This window comes from Bos taurus, chromosome 19 (assembly GCF_002263795.3).
Source record: "Bos taurus isolate L1 Dominette 01449 registration number 42190680 breed Hereford chromosome 19, ARS-UCD2.0, whole genome shotgun sequence".
In the NCBI taxonomy this organism is placed as follows: domain Eukaryota; kingdom Metazoa; phylum Chordata; class Mammalia; order Artiodactyla; family Bovidae; genus Bos; species Bos taurus.
Genome location: NC_037346.1, coordinates 53,735,187 through 53,755,144, shown reverse-complemented (window position 1 = coordinate 53,755,144; position 19,958 = coordinate 53,735,187). Strand labels below are relative to the sequence as shown.

Here is a 19,958-nt window from a genome sequence, read left to right as displayed (position 1 = left end):
GCAGGGGAGAGTCTGCTCTGGTGGCCACCACGGGCCCACAGAGCCCAAGCAGCAGCCCTGGCATCTTGCCCGACGGCCTCAGGAGGCCAGGTCACGTCTGCTGGGGCCCACACTGATGCTGCCAGGGGCCCTGCAAACTGCTGGGCAAAAGCCCCTGGTCTGTGTCCCACTGGGAATGAACTGCCAGTCCAGGAAAATGATTCTACCATGCAAACCCCAGACCCACCAGCGGAGTGTGTTACCCCGAGCAGAGCTGTCTCTGCCCGGCTGCTGGAGGGAGAGGTCTTCACCTTCTGACCTGCCGAGATCGCCTCTCCTCCTCGCTTGGGCCACGCGCATGTGGCAGAGCCATCTCGTGGGACCCAGCATGGTCCTTCCCATCCCCATCCCAGGGCCCTTGCAAGGAGGCGAGGATTGTCAGGGGCCCCTACTCTCTCTGCCCCTCCGAACCCTCCTGGGCTTGGCAGGGCCAGCTGGTGGCCTGACTCACGTCAAAGAACTTCTTGGTGGAAGCGATGGTGACCCTGCGCAGCGTGTCCTGGTCCTTCTCGTCCACCATCTTGTCGCCGTACACACGTTCGGCCTCGTGCAGCCAGAGGCGGACGAGGTCCAGCGGGAATTTCAGGATCTCTGCGGTGGAGAACAGGAGCCCCTGCCCCAGACGCGGGATGGTCAGCATCCTTAGGTGTGTTGGGAGGCAAGCCAAGTGCCGCACACGGATCAAACGAGAATAGTGGCCGCTTTCCCAGGAAGTGATCTGGTAGAGTGGGACAGTAGCCACTTGGGGCCCAGGAAACTAGAGACTGCCAAGGCCACAAGTCCTGGAGGCTGAAGTGAGTGTCTGTGGTCTGAGAGATGGTGAGGGGGATTCTCTTCACCAGACAGGGTTAAGGGCTGCCCCCTCTAATGGGGTGGATGGTGGAGAAAGGGACAAGGGGTCTGTTCAGGCGCGAGCTGACTATGGGAGGCCTCGAGGCGGCCGTCAAGCTCAAGCTCTGCAGCCAGCCTGCCCGGCCTGGCCTAGCTCAGCTCTTTGCCAACCAAGTGACCTGGCAAGTTCAATGGGTGCTTATTTTCCAAGCCCCTGTCCTGGGTTCTGGGAGTGCAGCGATGACGGGACAGACTCTGCCTTCATGGAGCTCCCCTTGTAGCGGGGAGACAGAACCAGACAGACAAATCACAAGGTAATCGCATGTTGTGATGTGTGCCGTGACATACACGGGGACGGTGGGACAGGGTGTGTGTGGAGGAGGAGGGGCCTCTCGGGGCACGACATTTGAGCTGACACTTGAGATGGGAGGAGATGGGCGTGACTTAACCTCCCTGAGCCTTGGACTCCCCATCTGCAAAAATGGGGATATCTGAGCATTATGTGTTGTTTGGAGGAGGAAATGGGGATCTAAGTGGCCAAACCCAGTGGCTAGTTCAGTCCATCCATAAGAGGAAACATCACCACCACCACCATCAAGACACACTGTCACCACCCCCACCATCACGTCGCCACCACTCTCATCGTCATCACCATGACTCCCAACGTTATCAGCACCCCTCTCATCACCAGCACCACCATAACCATCACCACCATTATCACTATCAGCATGGCCACCATCAGCAACAGCGCCCCCATCACCATAGTTACCATTATCCCCATCATTACTATCACCATGGTCACCATCAGCACCATCACCATAGTTACCACCACCACCACGGTCACCACCCTCATCATCATCTGTCACAACCATCATCGCATCGTATCCGCCTCCATCACTTTCGTCCATCCATAGGGCACTTTGCTTTCTCTCCCAAGAATGGCAGAGGAGGCGAGCACCCGTGGATTAGGCATTGGCCATAAGGTGGCATTACGTAGCGCTGAGAGAGCAGTACCTGGAAAATATTGGAGAGGTCCCTGAGGTTGAAAACATAATGAAACTTAATGGCCGTGGGAAGAAACGTTGATGTCACTTTCTGGTGCAGGGCTGTTCCAGGAAAAAGACACATCGATTCTTGTGCACTCTTAATGGCCTCAGGAAGTGCAAAGCTTAAGCTATAGTTTCTACAGCAAATGGACTGTGAGACGGTGACAATTTAAGAAATCTGCAGGGGGAGGGATTTTGCCGCTCTGCTCATGTGTCAGTCATTGCTATATACAGAATTTCCTATCTTCCACCTCCCGCCTCGAGCAATTGGATCTCATAATACCCTCTGTTGAAACACAGCGTCATTGAAAACAAATATTGATTTGAAAGTATAAATAAAATATTTAGTAGAGGAGAGTATGAAGCTGCCGTCGGCCCCATAACGCAGCGGGTCTTATGGACAGGAGAGGGGGCGAGGCTGGCCGGCTTACCCAGGGCGGAGGCCACCAGGTGGCTGCTCATCCTCTGGACCGCAAAGGGCGCTGAGCGGTAGGACAGGTGCTGGCTCAGGATGGTGCTGTAGATGCTTGTGAGGGCTTCCTGGCCCGGGAAGCTCACCGCAAACACGCAGAAGTGGCGCTGCCCGGAACAACCAGAGACCCTCGTCAGGCCATGCGTGGGGACCAGCTTGGGGCAGGGCCACCTTCCTGGGGAGCAGACTCTGTCCTTGTCTCCTGGTGTCTTGTGGGCATGGTCAGAATGGACAGGTTCCCTCAAGCCTTGCATGTGGTGAGACCACCCCCCCACCGCCCCCGCCACCCTTAGATACTGATTCCATCTCAAAACAGTCAAATTCACATCCCGCTCTTCGGGGACAACTTGGCAGTGGCCACAGAGTGTCTCAGTGCAGCCTGGGTTTACATATCAGATCTCTGTCTGTCCAAGGTAATTCAGGGTGAGGCCCTGCCCCGATTATAGACGCAGTATAGGATATCCTGCTAAGTCTAAATTTCACACAGACATTTTTTAGTACAAATACATCTCAAACATTGTATGGGACGTGATTTGCTGTTTTTCTGAAATGCAGATTTGCCCAGGCATCTGTATTTTCATTTGCTTAACCTGGCAGCCTCTCGACGTCCCCACGAATGTGCTGACATCCAAAAGACTGGGCCGTGCTCCAGGGAAAGCCAGCCTGCCGCCCCTACCACCCCACATCCATGCTCTCATCCTCACTGGACAAATGAGCTTCGGACTCATGCAGCCCACCAAGACGAGTCCAGTTTCTGCCCACCTGAAGTCTGGGGTCGATGGTGAAGGACCCGGACGTGGGGTTCATGCACGCCACGTACTGACAGTTGTGGACGTCCTTCAGCGTCAGCTTCTGTCGGTCATACCTTCGTGGGGAAGGCCAGCATCAAGCCCTGCCGCTGGCGCCCAGGAGCCACCCTCGGCACCCCACCCACCCCGGTCATGCCTTGCCTATGGTTTAAAAAAAAAAAACAAAAAAACCACCTTGGGACTTCCCTGCTGGTCCAGTGGCTAATACTCTGCACCCTCAGGGCAGGGGGCCCAGGTTCAACCCCTGGTCAGGGAACTAGATCCCACACAGCACAACTAAAATCCTACGTGCCAAAACAAAGATCAAGTATCGAGCACGTGGGAACAAGGCCTGCTGCAGCTAAATAAATGAATGAAAGAAAGTGCAAGTGAAGTCGCTCAGCCGTGTCCGACTCTTTGCGACCCCATGGATTGCAGCCTAAGAGGCTCCTCTGGCCATGGGATTTTCCAGGCGAGAATACTGGAGTGGGTTGCCATTTCCTTCTCCAGGAGATCTTCCCAATCAGAGATAGAACCCGGGTCTCCCGCAGTGTAGGCAGACACTTTACCGTCTGAACCACCATAAACCTCAATAAATATCGATTATATGTGAAATGGCCAACTGGACTTCATGCTGTAGAGAATGAGAAAATTTTTGAAATGGGAGGCAACAGGGTGGCTCATTGTGCAGGTCTGGGTGTACGTTTCAGCTCAACTGGGACTCCAGGGAGGCTGGCTAACCCCTCTGTGCCTTGACCTCTCCCCCTCCCCGGACCCCCCGGGCCTGAAGCCCCGTCAGCCCGCTCCTGTGTCCCAGCCCTGCCTCCCCACCCGTGGCAGACCCCTCAGCCCGCCTACCAGTGCCCGTGGTCCATGTGCTGTCGGATGAGGGTGTGGGGGGCCACCGTCCCATACTTGTCCACCTCGGGCATGTTCATGTCGTCGATGAAGTAGATCAGCTTCTTGGTGCCTGGCGGTCCGTAGTTCCGCCCTGATTTCTTCTCCAGCGGCTTTTCGAGAATCCCTAGAGAAGGGAATGGGGTAGCCCCCACGGTGCCTGGTCGATCCCAGAGGCAGCGGCCCAAAGGGTAGCCCTGGGGGCCACCGAGGATAGGCGGGTTAGACTCCAGCCACCCAGGGAAGGAAGGAGAGAGGGGTGGGCACCACGGGTCCCAGGCAGGGGTGCAGGAAACTTGTGTCCCATTGACCTTGGGCCACCCGAGACTGGCTGTGAGCTCCCTGTGGGATCTGGTACCCCCACTATGGGGACAGAGACCAGTGGGTGGGGAGCGTGGGAAGTGGAGAGGCAGCTGGTGAGCTCCCAGGGCTGTGGTGAGAAGGGATGGGGCAACTCGGGGTGGGATCGGGGGGCAGCACGTCAGACAAGAGTGACCGGGTGTGACCAGGCCAGGCAGTGAGCACCTGGGCTCGTCCTCGACCGTACCCTGCAGCATGGCCGAGGTCGTGTAGAAGTTGAAGGGCACGGCCTGCACCAGGTAGTCGTCTGTGCTCAGGCTGTCCAGCTTGTCCCCCATTAGCACCGACTTGCCTGTCCCCGCGTTCCCCACCAGCATGACTGGCCACGACTTCTCCATGAGCAGGTCCATGAAGTAGCGGATGCGGATGGTTTCTGTGGTGTGCACCAGTGAGGCCTGGTCGGGGGCAGAGAGGGGCGCGAAGATGTCGGGGGAGGAGCCATGACCTCAGACAAACCCAGGTCTCCAGGTCCCACCTCCGGACAAACCTACAGACCTGGGCAGTGCATTAAATCCCCCAGTCTCACGGAAAAGGTCCTACTGATGGAAACTGTTTGCGACTGGACGTCCCGATGAGAAGCATGGGGTGGGACTCTGGGTCCCGCTCCTCAGTCGTCGTCCATCGTCACTGTTCTGGGCCGTTTGGGGCCGTTTACCTGCAGCGGGACGTCGGGGTCCAGCTCGAAGGCGGGCACTTTGTCTGTCCATGGCAGGAACTTCTTGGTGTCAGGGTCTATGTAGTAGTCGAAGACCGTCCCCTGAGAGGGGAACTTGATCGTCTTAAATTCGTTGATCCACCACCTGCTGAACTCGACCCGATAATCTACAAGCTGTTGGGAGACAAAAATGAGGCTCAGAAAGGGCCCCGCCTGGAGGGATGCCGGGAGACTGCGCCCGGGCGGCCGGCTGCTCACCTGGTCCTGGAACATGGCCCCCCCGAAGGCCCAGAAGCAGGCGAACACGAAGTAGAGCTCATAGAGCTCCTTGGCGGAGTCGGGCGGCGCGTTCTTCTCGGTTAGGAGGCACTCCAGCAGGTAGAGGATCGTCTGGATGATGGTGATCTCAGGCACCGGCGTGATCTTCTTAAACCCGAAGCGGAGCTTGTCCAGGCAGGTGGGCAGGTACTTGTCGAAGAGTATCATCAGGTTGGCCTTCTCTGACTGCACCTTGCGCCTCTCGATCCAGCTGCTTACCACCCTGGGGAAGGCGGGAAGGTGCTGAAGGACCAGGCCACCGGGCGGGGTCCCTCTGGTGACCCTCCCCTTGCTGAAGGCTTCCACTGGTGCTCCTGCCTGGTGACAGGGCCGGTCCCGAGACCTTCAGAGGATCTGATGAGGGCGTGCTCTTTCCCCGGGATTCTAGCTGTGGGGTGCTGCCCACCTAGAACAACTAGGAGCCACGCTTCCTACCCTCAGATGTGGCCGATACTGAGGACAGTAGGGCTGCATATAGGAGGAGAGGGGAGGAAAGGATTCATAACATCATCTGGGGGACAGACAGGGAGGGGATGGGAAGGGAAGAAAAGGAGAGGAGCAGGGATACATCGTGTTATTATCTGGACTCCTGGATCCAGCCATGCCTGAAGCATGCCTGGTGAATTGAGCCAGTTGATGCTTTTAGTGGAAGAGTCCAAACCAATACAACAGGCGTTCCTGGGAAGCCACATTGCCTGGAGTGGGTTGCACAGAGGTGGTCCACCACGGCAGTGAGGGGTGTGGATTCTAGAGTCTGAGTGCCCGACTTGAATGGGCTCTTGTGTGGCCAGCGGTAGCCTCGGGTAAGTTACTCAACACGTCTGGGTTTCAGGTTTCTCATCCGTAAATGAGAGTGATGATGATAACTCCCATTTGGAAGGACTACCTGGGTTGATATTTTTAAGGCTCAGAGGACAGGGCCTGGTCCACAGTAAATGCTAAATAGGCGCCTGCTAAAAGCGTAGAGAGTGCTGGCCGATGAGCTCAGTGAGCTGTCATTTCCAGGATGCCCAGAGCATAAGCAGGAGGCTCACATTACCCAACGCAGCTTGCCTGCCCTCTGCAGACACGCCTTTCTGCAAGTGAGTGCGTGTTCTGGAAGCTCCGAGTCTCACTACATCCCCAGCAGATGAGGGAACCAAGAGTTCAAAACCTCTGCCCTGTTGCCCCTGGGTTAACTAGGTAACAGAGACGATTTTCAAACGCTTGACAAGCAGACACAGGCAAGCAAACACGTGCAGTTAAGAAATGAATTCCAGGTACACTAGGTCTTCAGAACGGAGACCAATTTGCAAATCTATACATAGACTGCCGCATTTGCTTCTATCTTGCAGGCGGATATATCAAATTTTAAATTTTGCCTTGTTAGAGACATTTAGTGCATGCAAATGTGTGTGCTGGCTTTGATCTGAAAAGCCAGCTCAGATATATAACACCAAGAGGCCAAGAGGCTCCCCTGTGGGCACCTGTCCTGTCCCCGGAGGCCATGGGACCCCTGGACTGTGCTTCACGTCCCCGTCCGGGATGGCTGCCCCTGCGGGAGCGCTGCTCTTCCTCTGGGGCTGGCTGGGGGTGCCCTGAGCTGGCTCTTAGCCTCTCCACTTCTCTCCAGCAAAACCCAGCTTTCCTCTTGGTCCCCAAGGAGCCACTCAGAGTCTCCTGGTCATTCCTCTGGAGCCCCAAGGACCACTCCCGGCCGAAGGGCGCGTCTCCTTCAGACCACTCAGTGCCCCTCCTCTGCCCACCCCTGCTGGTCTTCTGGCTCTTTCCTCCCCGCCCCTGCTGGGTGTCCCCCTGGGCGCCCCTCGGCCCCGTCAGCTTCTTCCTGTCCCCCTGCATCTTAGCGGCTCCTGCTCGGACTTTGTTCCAGTTCTCTTGCCTTGTCTGCTGCCCACCCTGGAAAGACCCAGACACGTGACGTGGGAAGAGTTGGCGGCCCCTCAGAAGACATGTCCCCCTGCGGTCTGCGAATGTGGCCTCATTTGGGAAAAGGGTGCTTGCGGATGAAATCAGTCAGGATCTCGAGGTCGAAACATCACGGATGAGGGTGGGCCCTGACCCACTGCCTGGCCCTTATAAGAAGGGAAATGATGACACACAGGTGTGTGCGGGGCGGGGGCCACCTGAGATTCAGAAAGTGGCCACCTCCATCTACCAGCCAAGCATTGCCGGCAACACTAGAAGCTGGGGGAAGAGGTCCCCCCCAGAGTTTCTAGAAGGAACCAACCCTCCCAATGCCTGGTTTCAGATCTCTGGCCTCCAGAAGCAGAAGAGGATAACCCTCCACTGTCTGAAGCTACCTGGTTTGTGGTCCTTGGTCATGGCGGCCACAGGACACCAGAAAAGAGGGCGAACAGGTGATGCTGAAGAAGACGGCACAGTGGTGCCGGGTCTCGGCGGCCCCCGGGGCCCTGTGAGTCAGGCCAGCTCCAGTCCCACCCCTGCCAGGCCACGGCGCTTGAGCACCCCTCCAGCCCCGGCCTTGCTGTGTGGGGAGCTGGGCTCACTTCCCACCAGAGAGGCACACAGAGCACCAACTCTCCGCCTCCCCGGCTCCCCCTAACTCGCCTGCACCTGGAAACCCTCCCGCCTCTGCTCCGCAGCGCTTATCTTTCCCAGCTGCTTCAAGACTCATTTCCAGAAAGACCCTCCTTTCGAGGGCCTCCTCCCAGTTCCTGCTCCTCGAATTGCCACCTGGCTTCTGGTTCTGTCATGCCAGGAATCTGTTCTGCCTGAGTTAGCGGTCAGCTCCCAGCTGCCAAAATCCAGCGGCAACTTTCTGTCCTTGGCTCCTTCATGCTCTGGACGCGACCCTGTCGACCCTGCCTCCCTTCCTGAGGCTTCTTCCTCCTTGGGTGTGCGGGAGGCCACCTTCCGCCTGTTCCTTCTGGAAGCGCTTCCTCCCCACATGTCTTATCACTGGAGACCCAGTTTCCCCCGCACGGAGCAGCCTAGGGTCAGACACGCGGCAGGCACACAGGAAGCACTGGTTGAAGGCGTGGATGGATGGATGGCTGAACGAGAGCAGCCACGGTGTTTCTCGGGAGCCTGTCAGTCCTGGAACGCTGCACCGGGGTTTCTATGTAAGACTGTGCAGGATGTCCTGGCATGTAAATGGCTAGCCATGGGTCCAAGAGCGAAAATGTACCTCTAACTTCAATGCCAAGCCTTCCTTTTCTCATGATTTCAAACGTTTCTCACATCCACCCCTCCTCCCCATCCCCAGTGGCCACCTGTCGTCTGCTGGCATGAACTCTTCCCTCCACATCAGAGAGGGCCCCTGTGCCAGCCCCTAGGCTGGTCCAGGGCCGGTCCCTTCCTGCCAAGAGCATCTTGATGCTTCACGGTCCATCCGCCAACACCAGACTGCTGTCCGTCCCTGGGAACCTCACACTCTTGCTCTGATGTGCCTTAAATGTTGGTTCTCACCTGAAACTCTTTCCACTCGGAAAGCTCCTTCTCCTCTGCGGGGGGGCGGGGGGTCAGCCCAAACTCTAGCTCCCCTAGGAAGACTTCCTGTCTCCATGACAGGCCCAGGCCCTCCCTTTCCATTTGCTTCATCAGCCGGCATGATGCAGTCCCTGGGCATGTCATCACTTATTCACATGTCTCTCCTGCATCCTCGCATCACAGTGACCATGCTGCCCGAGGAGGGCCTGGCACACAGCGCTTACCGTATGAATGAATAAGCGAGTGGATGAATGCGTGCCCAGGCAACACTGAAATACCACCACCCTTCCCTTTTTCTCTGCATAGTTTGAAGGAGAACAAAAGCCCAACTCACGGGTTCCAGCCCAGATCGGCAGGGTTGATGTACAGGATGCCGGCTCTGGAGACGGTGGCCGGCGTGGCTGTCCTCAGGTGGCTGATCTCAAACACCAGCCGCATGGTGCGGTTCAGGGGGATCCGCTCATTGCTGGCCAGGGTGAGGACCTGGAGACGGACGCGGGCCTGTGGGTTTCAGCTGCAAGAGTGCCCTCGTCCTGAGGCGGCCACAGGACCCATCTCAGAGGAGGGGGAGGCCAGAGACACCCTCTGCATCCTGCCAGCCACCAACCGCTTCCCTAACTCAGCATCTCTCTGCCGTCCCAGATGTCAGCACCCCCTCCCACTCCAGGGCCATGGAGAGCACCCAGACGTGCTTGGACCATGTAGGACTTCACTCTGGGGTTAAATTTGCCTCATCAAACCAGGACTCCTCCTCCCTTTCCTGGGGAACACTGGGGTTCCCTCCTCCACCTGATTGAGAATCACGTTCTTAAGCTGCTTTTAGACGATTCTTGATGTCATCTGCACCTTCCAAGATATTAGCTTCCCCTCCTACGTGGTGCCACCCACCACGTGGTCAGGTAGGAACGCTCCCCGTGCCTGCACTCTTCACCCACGCTCCCCAGAGAGCATCTGAGCTGGCTTGGGCTCAGTGGGCCTACGTCCTGCAAGGAGTGTGCCTCGGGATGGGGGCTTCCCCCAGCCCCTCACCGTCTATCACACTTTGTGCAGAGCTCCAGACAGGCCCCCTCCTCAGTCCCCATCCACAGCGGGCCCTGTGTGCTGAGTGAGGTGGGCGAGACGTGTGTTGAATCCCACATGCTCCCCTGCCCGTCACTGTGGTTCTGGGGGCTTGGCTCCGGGGTCGCGGGCCCCTCGCACCTTGTTGTCGTCCATGACGGTGTTGAGGGACTCGATCCACATGGGGTCTATGTCTCCATCCAGCACGATCCACTTGGGGCCGTCGTGAGTGATGTTGGCCAGGTCCCGCATGATGGTGGAGAAGAGGCCTGCGGGCGGCAGGGCTGCTCAGGCCTGGCTCTGGGCAGCACTCGCTCCGTGGGGGCGCTGACAGCACCCCGGGCACCCGCCGGGCCGAGACCCAGCCTGCCCCCTCTCTCTCAAAGGTGGCCAGTGCCCTTCCCCAGAGGGACAGTGGACGCTCGGACGGGAGGGGACCTGGCTCACTTCCTGCCCTTCTCTTGACCCCAAGGCCCCCCTCCTTGATGCCTCCACCCCTGACCCTGCCCCATAACACGCCCCGCAAGTCTGGTCCATCCTCAGATTCGACAGCCCTAAGTGGAGCGCCACGACCCCAACCAGCACCCCACCCCCTCACTCCTCACTCCCCACCTTTCTTCCTTCTGTCAGTAAAGGTTTGCTGAGTGCTCCTCAAGTCTCAGACTCAGAGCAGGGGGCTTGGGGACAGCCACAGTCCCCTGCCCACCCCACAGAACTTGCATTCCAGTGGAGGGGGGTGGGGGAAACACAAGATACACACATAGAAACACATACAGTGTCACGATGAGAAAGCAGGGTGAGGGGCAAAGGACCCTTGCAGGGGGGAGACTGGAGCAGAGCCCCAGCCCGGCCCGGGAAGGGGGTGATGGAAGCTCAGGTAGGGTGGGGGAGCCCCCAGGAAGCAGGCACCCCTCCTTCCATCCGCTCCAGAGCCCCTTCCTCCCCCTGGGGCCCCTCTCTCTCCTCCAGCCCCTCATTTGTCCTTTCTCCAGTGTCCTGGGTTCTTTTTATAAAGCACAAACCTCGTCAAGGGCCTCCTCCAGGGAAGCAGCGTTCCCAGCCCCCGAGGCTCCGGCCTGTGTTTCCGGGCCCCTCCCTGCTCCGTGGACCACAGTGTGGTGGCCCCGCTCGGGGCCGCTGTGCTGATGCTCACGTGTCCGTGGCTTCCCCACTTCCCCCACCTGGTGGGGTGAGCCGGCTGCCCTCTGTGATCTCCCTGCTCTCCGTGAGTGCCATCAGGATGCCCCGTGTGTATGCGCAGGCCCCTGCCCCAGCTGGACCTGCCGAGGGTCTCCTTCGGGGGCCAGGCCACGGGTTCGCTGCACGGAGCCCGGCTGAGCATCCACAACAAAATCGGCGGGCCGCGGACCCAGGCCTAGGACGCCGGCTCCGACCCCTGGTCCCCTTGGTCCCGCGGGGGTCCTGCTCTGTTACCATCTTTCCACTCCCTGGTCGCCGGGTTGATGATGCCAAAGAGTTCGTCACAGGTGACGGCCTTGGGGTCCAGGTCCACGGCCACCGGCTTCCTCTTCAGGTTCTGGTAGGTCTTGTTCAGAGACCTGAGTACCTGCACCAAGGAGGGGCCACCCACGCGGGGCTCAGGGGCCGCGCCCCAGGCCCAAACCCCGCGCCAGGGCCCCCGTGCAAGCTCACAGGGCCTTTGAAGACCCACGGGCAGAAGTCCGGCCTTGGGCCTGCTTTGCCCTGGAGACACGCAGGTGCGTTTGCGTCCCCCAGACAATACCCAGGGCCACGCCAGGCGCCCTGTGACCGCTCCTCTGTGCACAGCGGACAGCTGCTGTGCCAAAGCCCGGGAAAATTCCCACTGTTCCTGATAATACAAGTTATGTGTGCTCGCTGGGAAAAATTACCTGCAACTCTTCCACCGAGAGAAGAGTTTTTAAGGACATTTGAGGAGGTTCACGTGGATATGCGTGTAGATACACACACATACATACATTCCTTTTTAGAGAACTGGCTCATACAGTTTCTGCTTTTTAAAAATAACTTGAAGTGAGCAGCCCTCGTGTTACACAGTCTTTGGAGATGATCTTTAATAATAGCATAATTGTCCATCCTGTGGGTGTCTAGCTGAGCACTCGGCTGGTTTAGAATTTTCCGATGTTATGGGTATCGGTAATGCTGGCCGCCACCCTCTGCTTCCCACTGTGCCCCAGGCGATGGCAGGGGGCAGGAGGGTGGGGACTGGCTGCAGGCAGGTGGATGACCAGCATCAAGGGGGAAGGGACGGAAGGAAAGGAGGCCCAGGAGAAGGGTCTCAAGGGGGGACCAGGGTCCCCAGCCACTCTGGGCCTCCTCGGCTGTCCCTGTCACCCGGCACAGCTCCCTTCCCAGCCCATGATGCTCTGCGGGGGCCCGGGTTGCCCTGGGCCGGGTCCCAGGCAGGCGCCTACCTGGGACTTGCCGCTGCCCGCGTTCCCGATGACAAACACCGAGTGCCGGACCTGTAGCAGCTCCTCCAGCTGCACCACCTTCAGCACGAAGCCGTCCTCTGCCTGCAGCTGCAGCTCCACGATGCTCTGCTTGATGACCTGGGGGGGGGGTGCAGGACGGGGTGCTGGGCCCGCCGGGCAGGGCCGGGAAACCCCCTGCCAGGGAAGAGATCAGAAGGGAACAACGGCCCTGCCCGTGGGGGTGTCCAGGTGTTCTGCCGTGGGTGCTACTAAGACCCCCATGCGGGGGATAGGTTTGTCTGAAGCCCCTTCTGCTTCTTCTCCTGACCCTCCAGTATTGAGAAAGGGGCTGGAGAGGCAGCCTGTGGCTTCGGGACATTCCTCAGGGCAGATGGAGACACGCATGCGTGGCCATTGCCTGCTGGCAGGCACGGGCATCACCCCCATGTGGTACCTGCCACTTAGATGGTGGAAAGTGATGATGGAAAGTGAGGTCCTCGGCAGCATGGAGGCACTGGTGGGACCCCAGCCATACCCACCTTCTCAAAATTCAGGTCCCGTTTCCGAGGCACATCCAGGGCGGGGAAGAGGTCCCCGATGAGCCCCATGAACACGGGCAGGTCGTCGGTGACGATCTTGGGGATATTGAAGTCCCTGAGCGCCCGCATCAGCACCTGGTCCTCTGCCCGGCTGGGGTCGCCCCTCTTCAGGGAGCCGGCCACCACCAGCACAGACTTGATGGCTCGCAGGCCCCAGTCATAGTGATCCTGCGGGTGGGCGGGCGGGTGGGCATGAGCGTGCCACCTGATGTGCCGGGACCGAGGCTGGGGGGCTTCGCCAGGCCGTCTGGGAGGCAGCCCAGGCCGGGTGCATTTGTCATCCCTCCCGCCCCTGGCTCCGTGGGCCCCCAGACAGTCACACACCTGCTTTGACAGCAGCTCTTTGCACAAGGTGTAGAGTGTGATGAACTTCCTGGCCAGAAGGCGGGCTTCCAGAAAGCCCTCGGCCACCAGCATGATCTCGCATATCAGTTCAAAGTCGGGAACCACCATGGCACAGGGCCTGAGGGGTCCGGGGGGGTCTGTCTTGGCTTCTCCCCCTCCTCCATGCCTGCCCCCACCTGCCCCTCATGAGCTCACCACCTTCCAGGAGGACCACAGCCTTACTGGCAGAGACTCTAGGTGCAGAGCAGCTTCCCAGACCCCCTCCCCTCCCCTCGGCTCCCCTCCTGTCTTCACTGTTGCCCCCTTGCTCTGCACAGGGGTATCTCCGGGCCCTGCCCCCCTTTACTCAAATCCTCTGAGAGTCACCTCAGCGCTGCCTCTGCCCACCACCTTGTACCGATTGGCTGTGTGCATGCTCAGTCTCTCAGTCGTGTCCGACTCTTTGTGACCCCACGACTGTAGCCCATCAGGCTCCAAAGTCCATAGGATTTCCCGGGCAAAAATATGGGAGTGGGTTGCCATTTCCTTCTCCAGGGGATCTTCCTGACCCGTGGGCAGCTTATGCCTAAAATGGGACCTTCCTCTCCACCCCCTGGGAGTCAGAGAGTGGGAAGACACCGTCTGCTCCTTACAGAGGTCCTGGCCAGGTTGCCCCTCTCACCCAGGCCTTGTTTCCCATCCCTGCCTCCCCTAGCCCCCTCTGGGTTGACCCAGCCCTCCACAGCCGCTCTCCTGGGCCTTGCCCCCGCCGCACACCTGAACAAGGCCTTTAAGTTCTCTGGCAGCTCCGTGCGCCCGGCATACCCCGGGTTCATGGTGATGAAGATGCCGACGGTGGGGATGAGGCTTATCATCTCTCCCAGGAAATTAAACGTTTTCTTCTTGGCCCGAATTGCATCTTGGACACATTTTACCTAAACAGTTGGTACATAGATGGGTTCATGCGGGAATAGCTAACTCTGATGGGCTGGATGGAGCTTCGTTTGTGCTAAAGCGTGTGAATGGCTGTGAATTTGCAGAGGACTGTCCTGATCTTATTTTTTTTTAATTAAACTTTGATACAATTGTAGATTCATGTGCAGTTGTTAAGAAAGAAAAAGAGGGGATCCCATGGGTCCCTCCCCAGCGCCCCCCAGTGGTGACCGCGGTGCGGCATCACCACCAGGACAGCGACCTGGAGATGACGGACATTTCCGTGACCTCAGGTGGAGTCACCCTTGACAGCCACCCCCACCCCTCTGCCACCCCACCCTCCCCTGACCCCCTACAATCAGTCATCTGCTCCCATTTCTGTGATTCTCTCTTTCATGAACCTTAGTAAGTAGGATAGTACAGTATGTAATCTCAGATGGGCTTTGGTCACTCAGCGAGACGCCCTGGGGGTTCCTCCAGGTCAAGGCTAATCCTCGTTATCGAGTGACGTTCCGCCCCCTAGCCATTTTGTGAGTCTGTTCCTGCTCCAGCAGTGACCCGTGGGAGGGCTGATTGGTAGCCATCCCCACATCAGATACTCGGCATTGGGTGAAATCTGAATTCTGGGACTACTAGCTCTGCCTTTGACCCTTAGTGCCCGTTGAGCAGCTGCAAACCTCCAAGCCCCCACTGGAGGGCGCCCTGTTCCCACAGTTAAGACCTGCTCCGAGTCTGGGGCTCCCAAGCAAAGTCCAGGATTTTCCTGCCAGACTGGTCTGCGGTGCGTGCAGCTCACACCCCAACAGGGCGGGGCCTGGACGGGGGGCCTGGAGGGGGGGCCTGGAGGTGGGACCCCCCCCGCCCCACCCCCCACCACGTGGAGCGTCTCCTGATGTTCTATTCCAGTTCTTGCTCCTCCACTTCAGTTCACAGAGCTCTGCACAATTTTCCCAGGGTCTGTGCACTGACTTCGGGGGTTGAGGGGTCCCCAAAGCAGCAGTCAGCACTGCCAGAGAGTCCGGGGGTGCTGACTGCCCCATCTTCCTTTTGCCTTACTGGCCTCTGGTCTCAGGGCTTGGGGATAGTTCTTTGTCTACACCAAGAGGGAAACAGCAGTGGAGGAGGCCAGCTACCTGCACTCACCCCTAATCCTGCCAGCAAACGCATTCTACAGATTAGACAATGGAGGCATGGAGAGTTTAAATAGAGCCCAGAACCAGGCAGTCCTGCACTCCATCACGGGTATTCCCCAAATACCTGGGCACACTTCCTCCCTTTCTCCCAGCACTCTTGTCTAATGGACAAGCTCCTATGCATACTTCAATGCCCAGCTCCATTGGGAACTGAAACGAAGCCCTCTGTTCTGGACCCTAGGCAAAACTGACTATCCCCCAATCTGCATTCAGTGACAAGTTTGCTGTGTCTGACCCTTCTGTGTGCCCCACCAGACTGCGGGCCCCCGAAGGACAGGGCTGGGGTCCCGCTCACCTCTGTGCCATACCCCCACTCAGGCTGACCTGACCATACCGGGAAGCTGACGAGCCCCGATGCGGGAGGGCAGCGAGTTCCCGAAGGTGACCCAGAGGCCGCACGGGGGCCCTACCTGTACAGCAATCACGGACAAGACCTCCACAGAGATCCGATTAAACTCGTCAAAGCAGCCCCAGGCTCCGGTCTGGGCCAGGCCCTTGTAGATGTTTCCGCAGGACTAGGAAAGGTGGCGGGGAGAAGTGGGCACTGGGGAGTCCTTCCAGGGGCCCCCGCTTGCCCTGTCAGCTCCTGCCCAGGTTGGGGGTCAGGCTTGGGAACTTTGGGGTCCCCGGGAGGCTAGAGGCAGGCCGTCCCCTCCCTGGAAGAGTCAACATGGGGCCGGGTGCCAGGAAGAGCCCAGGTCCTCCCTGCACTGAAGGCTTTGCCTGGACTCAGATAAGGCCGTTTGTGTAAAATTCACCCTGGCATTTTCCACTAGCACACAAGGAGGGGCCTTCCCTCTAAGGTGGAGGAGATGGACTCAGGCCCTTGAAAGATAAAAGGGATGATTCTTCAGTGTTTACACACAGGATTCCTTCTAGGAGGATCCAGCTTCAGATTTCACTTCTCTAAAACCCAGGAGGTTGGTGTGGGCTGTGGCCTTCACCGTCAGAGGGGGCAGCTGTCCCCACCCTCAGCCTCAAGATGGGGTCTCCTGGACTGTGGGGATCCCATGGGGATGGGGCGGGGAGGCCCCAGGAGGCCATGTTCATGACCTCAGTGGCTCCCAACCCTTCGCACCAGAGGCTGCTTTGACCTGACCTCCACGGTCTTCTTTCCTGGGCCCTTTAAGAACTGTGGCTGTGCCACAAAGCCTTTGACCGCAGGGACCTGGCCCCTCCGCAGGGGCCACCCCCCACACCCTGCCCCCTCGGAGGCTCTCACTCTCTCTGGTACCCCCAGTTGCTGGGACAAGCTTGGGATGTAGGTTGGGAGGGGTTGCCTCCCTAGCAGGGAAGGATGTTTGGAGCCGGGTGTTCCATCTCTGGGGTCGCACAGAGTTGGACACGACTGAAGCGACTTAGCAGCAGCAGCAGCAGCTTGTCCACCCTGGGATCCTCCACCAGACACGCTGGTCATGCCCAAGAGGCCAGCCAGCAGTGTCCACCCATCCAGCGGTCACTTGGGGAGTGTTGGCTGCGGCCTCCTGGGGGAGGGGACTCCAGGTCCCCTGGACGTGGGGTGGGTACCTTGTAGTCCATCTGCTCGGAGCAGTTGAAGACGTACACCATGGTGCCCAGGGCTCTGCCCAGGTCCTTGGTCGTCTCGGTCTTGCCAGTCCCGGCGGGGCCAGCAGGAGCTCCGCCCATGATCAGATGGAGGGACTGGGTCAAGGTTATGTAGCATCTGTAAGGGACATCCAATCACCCTGTGGGTGGCAACCCCAGGGCTGCCCACTTTCTTTTACTGTGGGTCGGTGACAGCCCCTGAGCCCCAAGGTGGCACCAAAGGGAGCTCAAAGGGGCAAAGGAGGGCTTGTGTTGTCACCAAGGAGCAAACGCCATCCCGCTGGAGCAGACACTACGTGAGGGCTGAACCAGCCATGGCACTAGGGGTACAGGGGCGGGAAGGAGCGCTATGTTGCCCGTCCAATGGAACAGCCGCATCACAGGTGCTGAGGATCTGGTCTGAGTGCTTTTTGGTGTCACGTGATTCACTTGACCCTCGACAAGCTGCTGAGGATTTATAAAACATCATCCCCATTTTACAGGCCCTCAGAAAGGCTAAGCAACACCCCTAAGGCCAAACAGCCAAGGTCAGAATGAAGGAATAAGGTCTCGGCTCCAAGGCTGGGTGCCTGGCAGGTAGCAGAACTGAACCTGAAAGCAGGTCCCCCAGCCCAGACGCCCGCATCCGTCAGCCTCAGCAGGGGACATTTGGGTCTGACGGTGCAAGGACACGTGGGGAAGAGCCCAGAGAAAGGGTGCGATTCCCTCCCCTGCGTTGTTCGCGGCCAGGCGGGAAGGCGGCCGGGGCCCTCACCTGTCCGTGAGTGGGGTGATGACCAGCCGCGGGGTGTTGCCCAGGTACTCATATGAGTACTGGATCTGGGCGTCACAGATGTTGGCAAAGCAGTGCTTCTTCTCCTCGTCCCAGCGGTGCCGCAGCTGGGACTGCCAGGTGAAGGCCTGGGAGCTCTCCACCTGCGGGGGGAGCAGGCTGGCTTGCCTCCAAGCAGTCCTTGACCCCGGGGTGCTTCCAGCACCCCGCCCCTCCCCAGGTGCCCCCATCAAGCCTAACACCGCCCCCACTGCTGAACCAGGGGCACTTCTGATTGGGCTGCTCGTCCAGTGGCTCACCAGGGGTGAGATTAGGGGTGCAGAACGGGGTAGCCGCTGCCTGGAGAAGTGTCCCCCCGCCCCGCTGAGGAAGAAGCAGTGACTGGGGTGGGGGATGTGGGCTGGAGTCCTGAGCCCCAGGCCCCCACCCTGGTTCCTGGCCCCTCCAGGCACCCATGCCTTGGCGGTGATCATCTTGGCTACCACGTCCCGGGCGTGGACATCGATGGTACAGATGGTCATGATCTTCATTCTGTCCCCTGCACTGAGGTTTCCAATGAGCAGAGTGATGAGCGCGTTGAGCTGGCTGATCTGTGGGAGCAAACATGCCTCCCTCGCACACGGCTCCCCGGGTGGCCTCAGGGGTGGCCTCCGGGCTGGGCGGGTCCCCCTGGGCACTCGGGAACTGCCCCTCCCCCATGGAATATCAAGAAGTCACTAAAAATGGTGTCGATGAAGATCTGATGTCATGAGAGATGGCAGACAGTAAGTGAAAACAGGATTTTAAAGCCACTTGGATAGTTGTGTATTTTTGCCTAGGAACTGATTATATGTACACTAGGTTAGCTAAGAATCTGTTGACAGGGTTATATCTTTCATTTTAAACATTATCTTTGGTTTCTAAATTTCTAACCAAGAATCTGTCAAAAAATCAAATCGAAATAGAGAATTAAAGTCATGTATTTCTGAAACAGTTACTCCTGGGCAGAACAGCTGTTGCCAATATTTGGCTGCTTTTGACTCAGAGAAATGGCAGGGGCACGAGCCAGGACCTCACAGAGCAAGGTGCTTAGGACAGACATGGGGTGGGCGGGACACACCTGCTTCTTGTTGTAATCTTTGATGGCATTTTCGTAGCCTTCCTCCAGCCTGGCAAACGCCAAGCCCACCTCGGTGGCCCACCAGATTTGGGTGCACGTGAGCGCGATCTGGAAACAGAGGGGGCCCCAGTACCCCGCCACGTGACCACCTTTTTCTGTCCGACGGAAGAGTTCACACCAGTTAAGGTGGCTCTTCGCCACCGGACTGTGGCTAACCCAGGACGGGTGAGCTCCATCCACCCCTCCCCGCATTTCAGAGCTGCCCCGTCCACCCAGCTCGGACCTGGGCGGGGTAGTCAAAGATCCACTGCTCCCTTGGCTTCTCCTCATAGGTCACCACAGCTTCGGGGATCTCGTGGCGGAGCGTGGCACACATCCTGTCCAGCACCCGGTTCAGCCAGACCTCTACCTGGGGACGGAGCCACGGGGACCAGAGAGGGTGAGCATGTCTCATCCGATGACTTGCTCTGACATTTACGAAATCAATTACCACTTGTCCTCATCCGTATCATCATTCCAGGGGTAGAAATGCCCAGGTTTTCTGAGCGGTAAGAATGCCCTGCTGGAAAAATGTGTTCAGCAAGCCTCGCTGTACCCACAAAACTAGTTGCATTGGGCTTTCGTGTGCAATCACTGTGTCTAAACACAGAAGGGATAGGGAACGAGAGAAAAAGCTAGAGAAGACAGTCTGTGTCTGAGCCCACGAAGTAGTGCTGATGTTCCGGGACAGGGCATCTGTCCCCCGGGCCCTGCTGCCCCCTGTCCCAGGCGGATTCTGACCAGCAGAGCCCCACTTGTCCTCAAGGGCATTCTTTGTCACGCGGACAAACTGGCTGATGACCCTTGCGTGTATTTTGAAATACAAACCTTCAACTAACTGCCACCAGGGGGAAAATACCTGAATGGGATAATCAGGTTGGTTTTTCTTTTAAGCTATTGATAGAAGCACAGTGCAGGCTGTAGTTCAGTGGTTATGTCTGTAAGTGGTTAAGTGTGGGAAGTGTCTGAACAAACCGATGAATGGATCCTGCGTCACCCTGTCCGGCCAGGCACTCCGAATTCAACTTGTTGGAGCTCGAGTTTTCTCGCGTGAGATTTTTAATGCCCCAAGCCAATTTACCTCCAAATTACATTTTGCTTAGG

General features: G+C 58.3%; 1 protein-coding gene across 5 annotated transcripts in view; it reads right to left on the bottom strand.

The window, feature by feature from the left end:
- The window catches only part of DNAH17 (dynein axonemal heavy chain 17), a 94,548-nt gene that overhangs the window by 32,965 nt on the left and 41,625 nt on the right, over window positions 1-19,958 (bottom strand). For 4 of the 5 annotated variants that reach the window (XM_059878354.1, XM_059878353.1, XM_059878351.1 and 1 more), the window contains exons 32-52: window positions 19,099-19,224; window positions 18,816-18,923; window positions 18,175-18,306; window positions 17,699-17,859; window positions 16,906-17,062; window positions 15,789-15,893; window positions 14,030-14,187; window positions 13,253-13,391; window positions 12,869-13,096; window positions 12,330-12,467; window positions 11,350-11,482; window positions 10,057-10,184; window positions 9,191-9,339; window positions 5,347-5,629; window positions 5,089-5,262; window positions 4,621-4,828; window positions 4,035-4,200; window positions 3,151-3,253; window positions 2,348-2,495; window positions 1,885-1,976; window positions 491-652 (exon numbers count right to left, since the gene is read on the bottom strand). In XM_059878354.1, the coding sequence (XP_059734337.1) occupies window positions 491-652; window positions 1,885-1,976; window positions 2,348-2,495; window positions 3,151-3,253; window positions 4,035-4,200; window positions 4,621-4,828; window positions 5,089-5,262; window positions 5,347-5,629; window positions 9,191-9,339; window positions 10,057-10,184; window positions 11,350-11,482; window positions 12,330-12,467; window positions 12,869-13,096; window positions 13,253-13,391; window positions 14,030-14,187; window positions 15,789-15,893; window positions 16,906-17,062; window positions 17,699-17,859; window positions 18,175-18,306; window positions 18,816-18,923; window positions 19,099-19,224 (3,198 nt within the window). The remainder of the gene's footprint in view (window positions 1-490; window positions 653-1,884; window positions 1,977-2,347; window positions 2,496-3,150; window positions 3,254-4,034; window positions 4,201-4,620; window positions 4,829-5,088; window positions 5,263-5,346; window positions 5,630-9,190; window positions 9,340-10,056; window positions 10,185-11,349; window positions 11,483-12,329; window positions 12,468-12,868; window positions 13,097-13,252; window positions 13,392-14,029; window positions 14,188-15,788; window positions 15,894-16,905; window positions 17,063-17,698; window positions 17,860-18,174; window positions 18,307-18,815; window positions 18,924-19,098; window positions 19,225-19,958) is intronic. The other variant, XM_059878352.1, reaches the window with a different exon arrangement.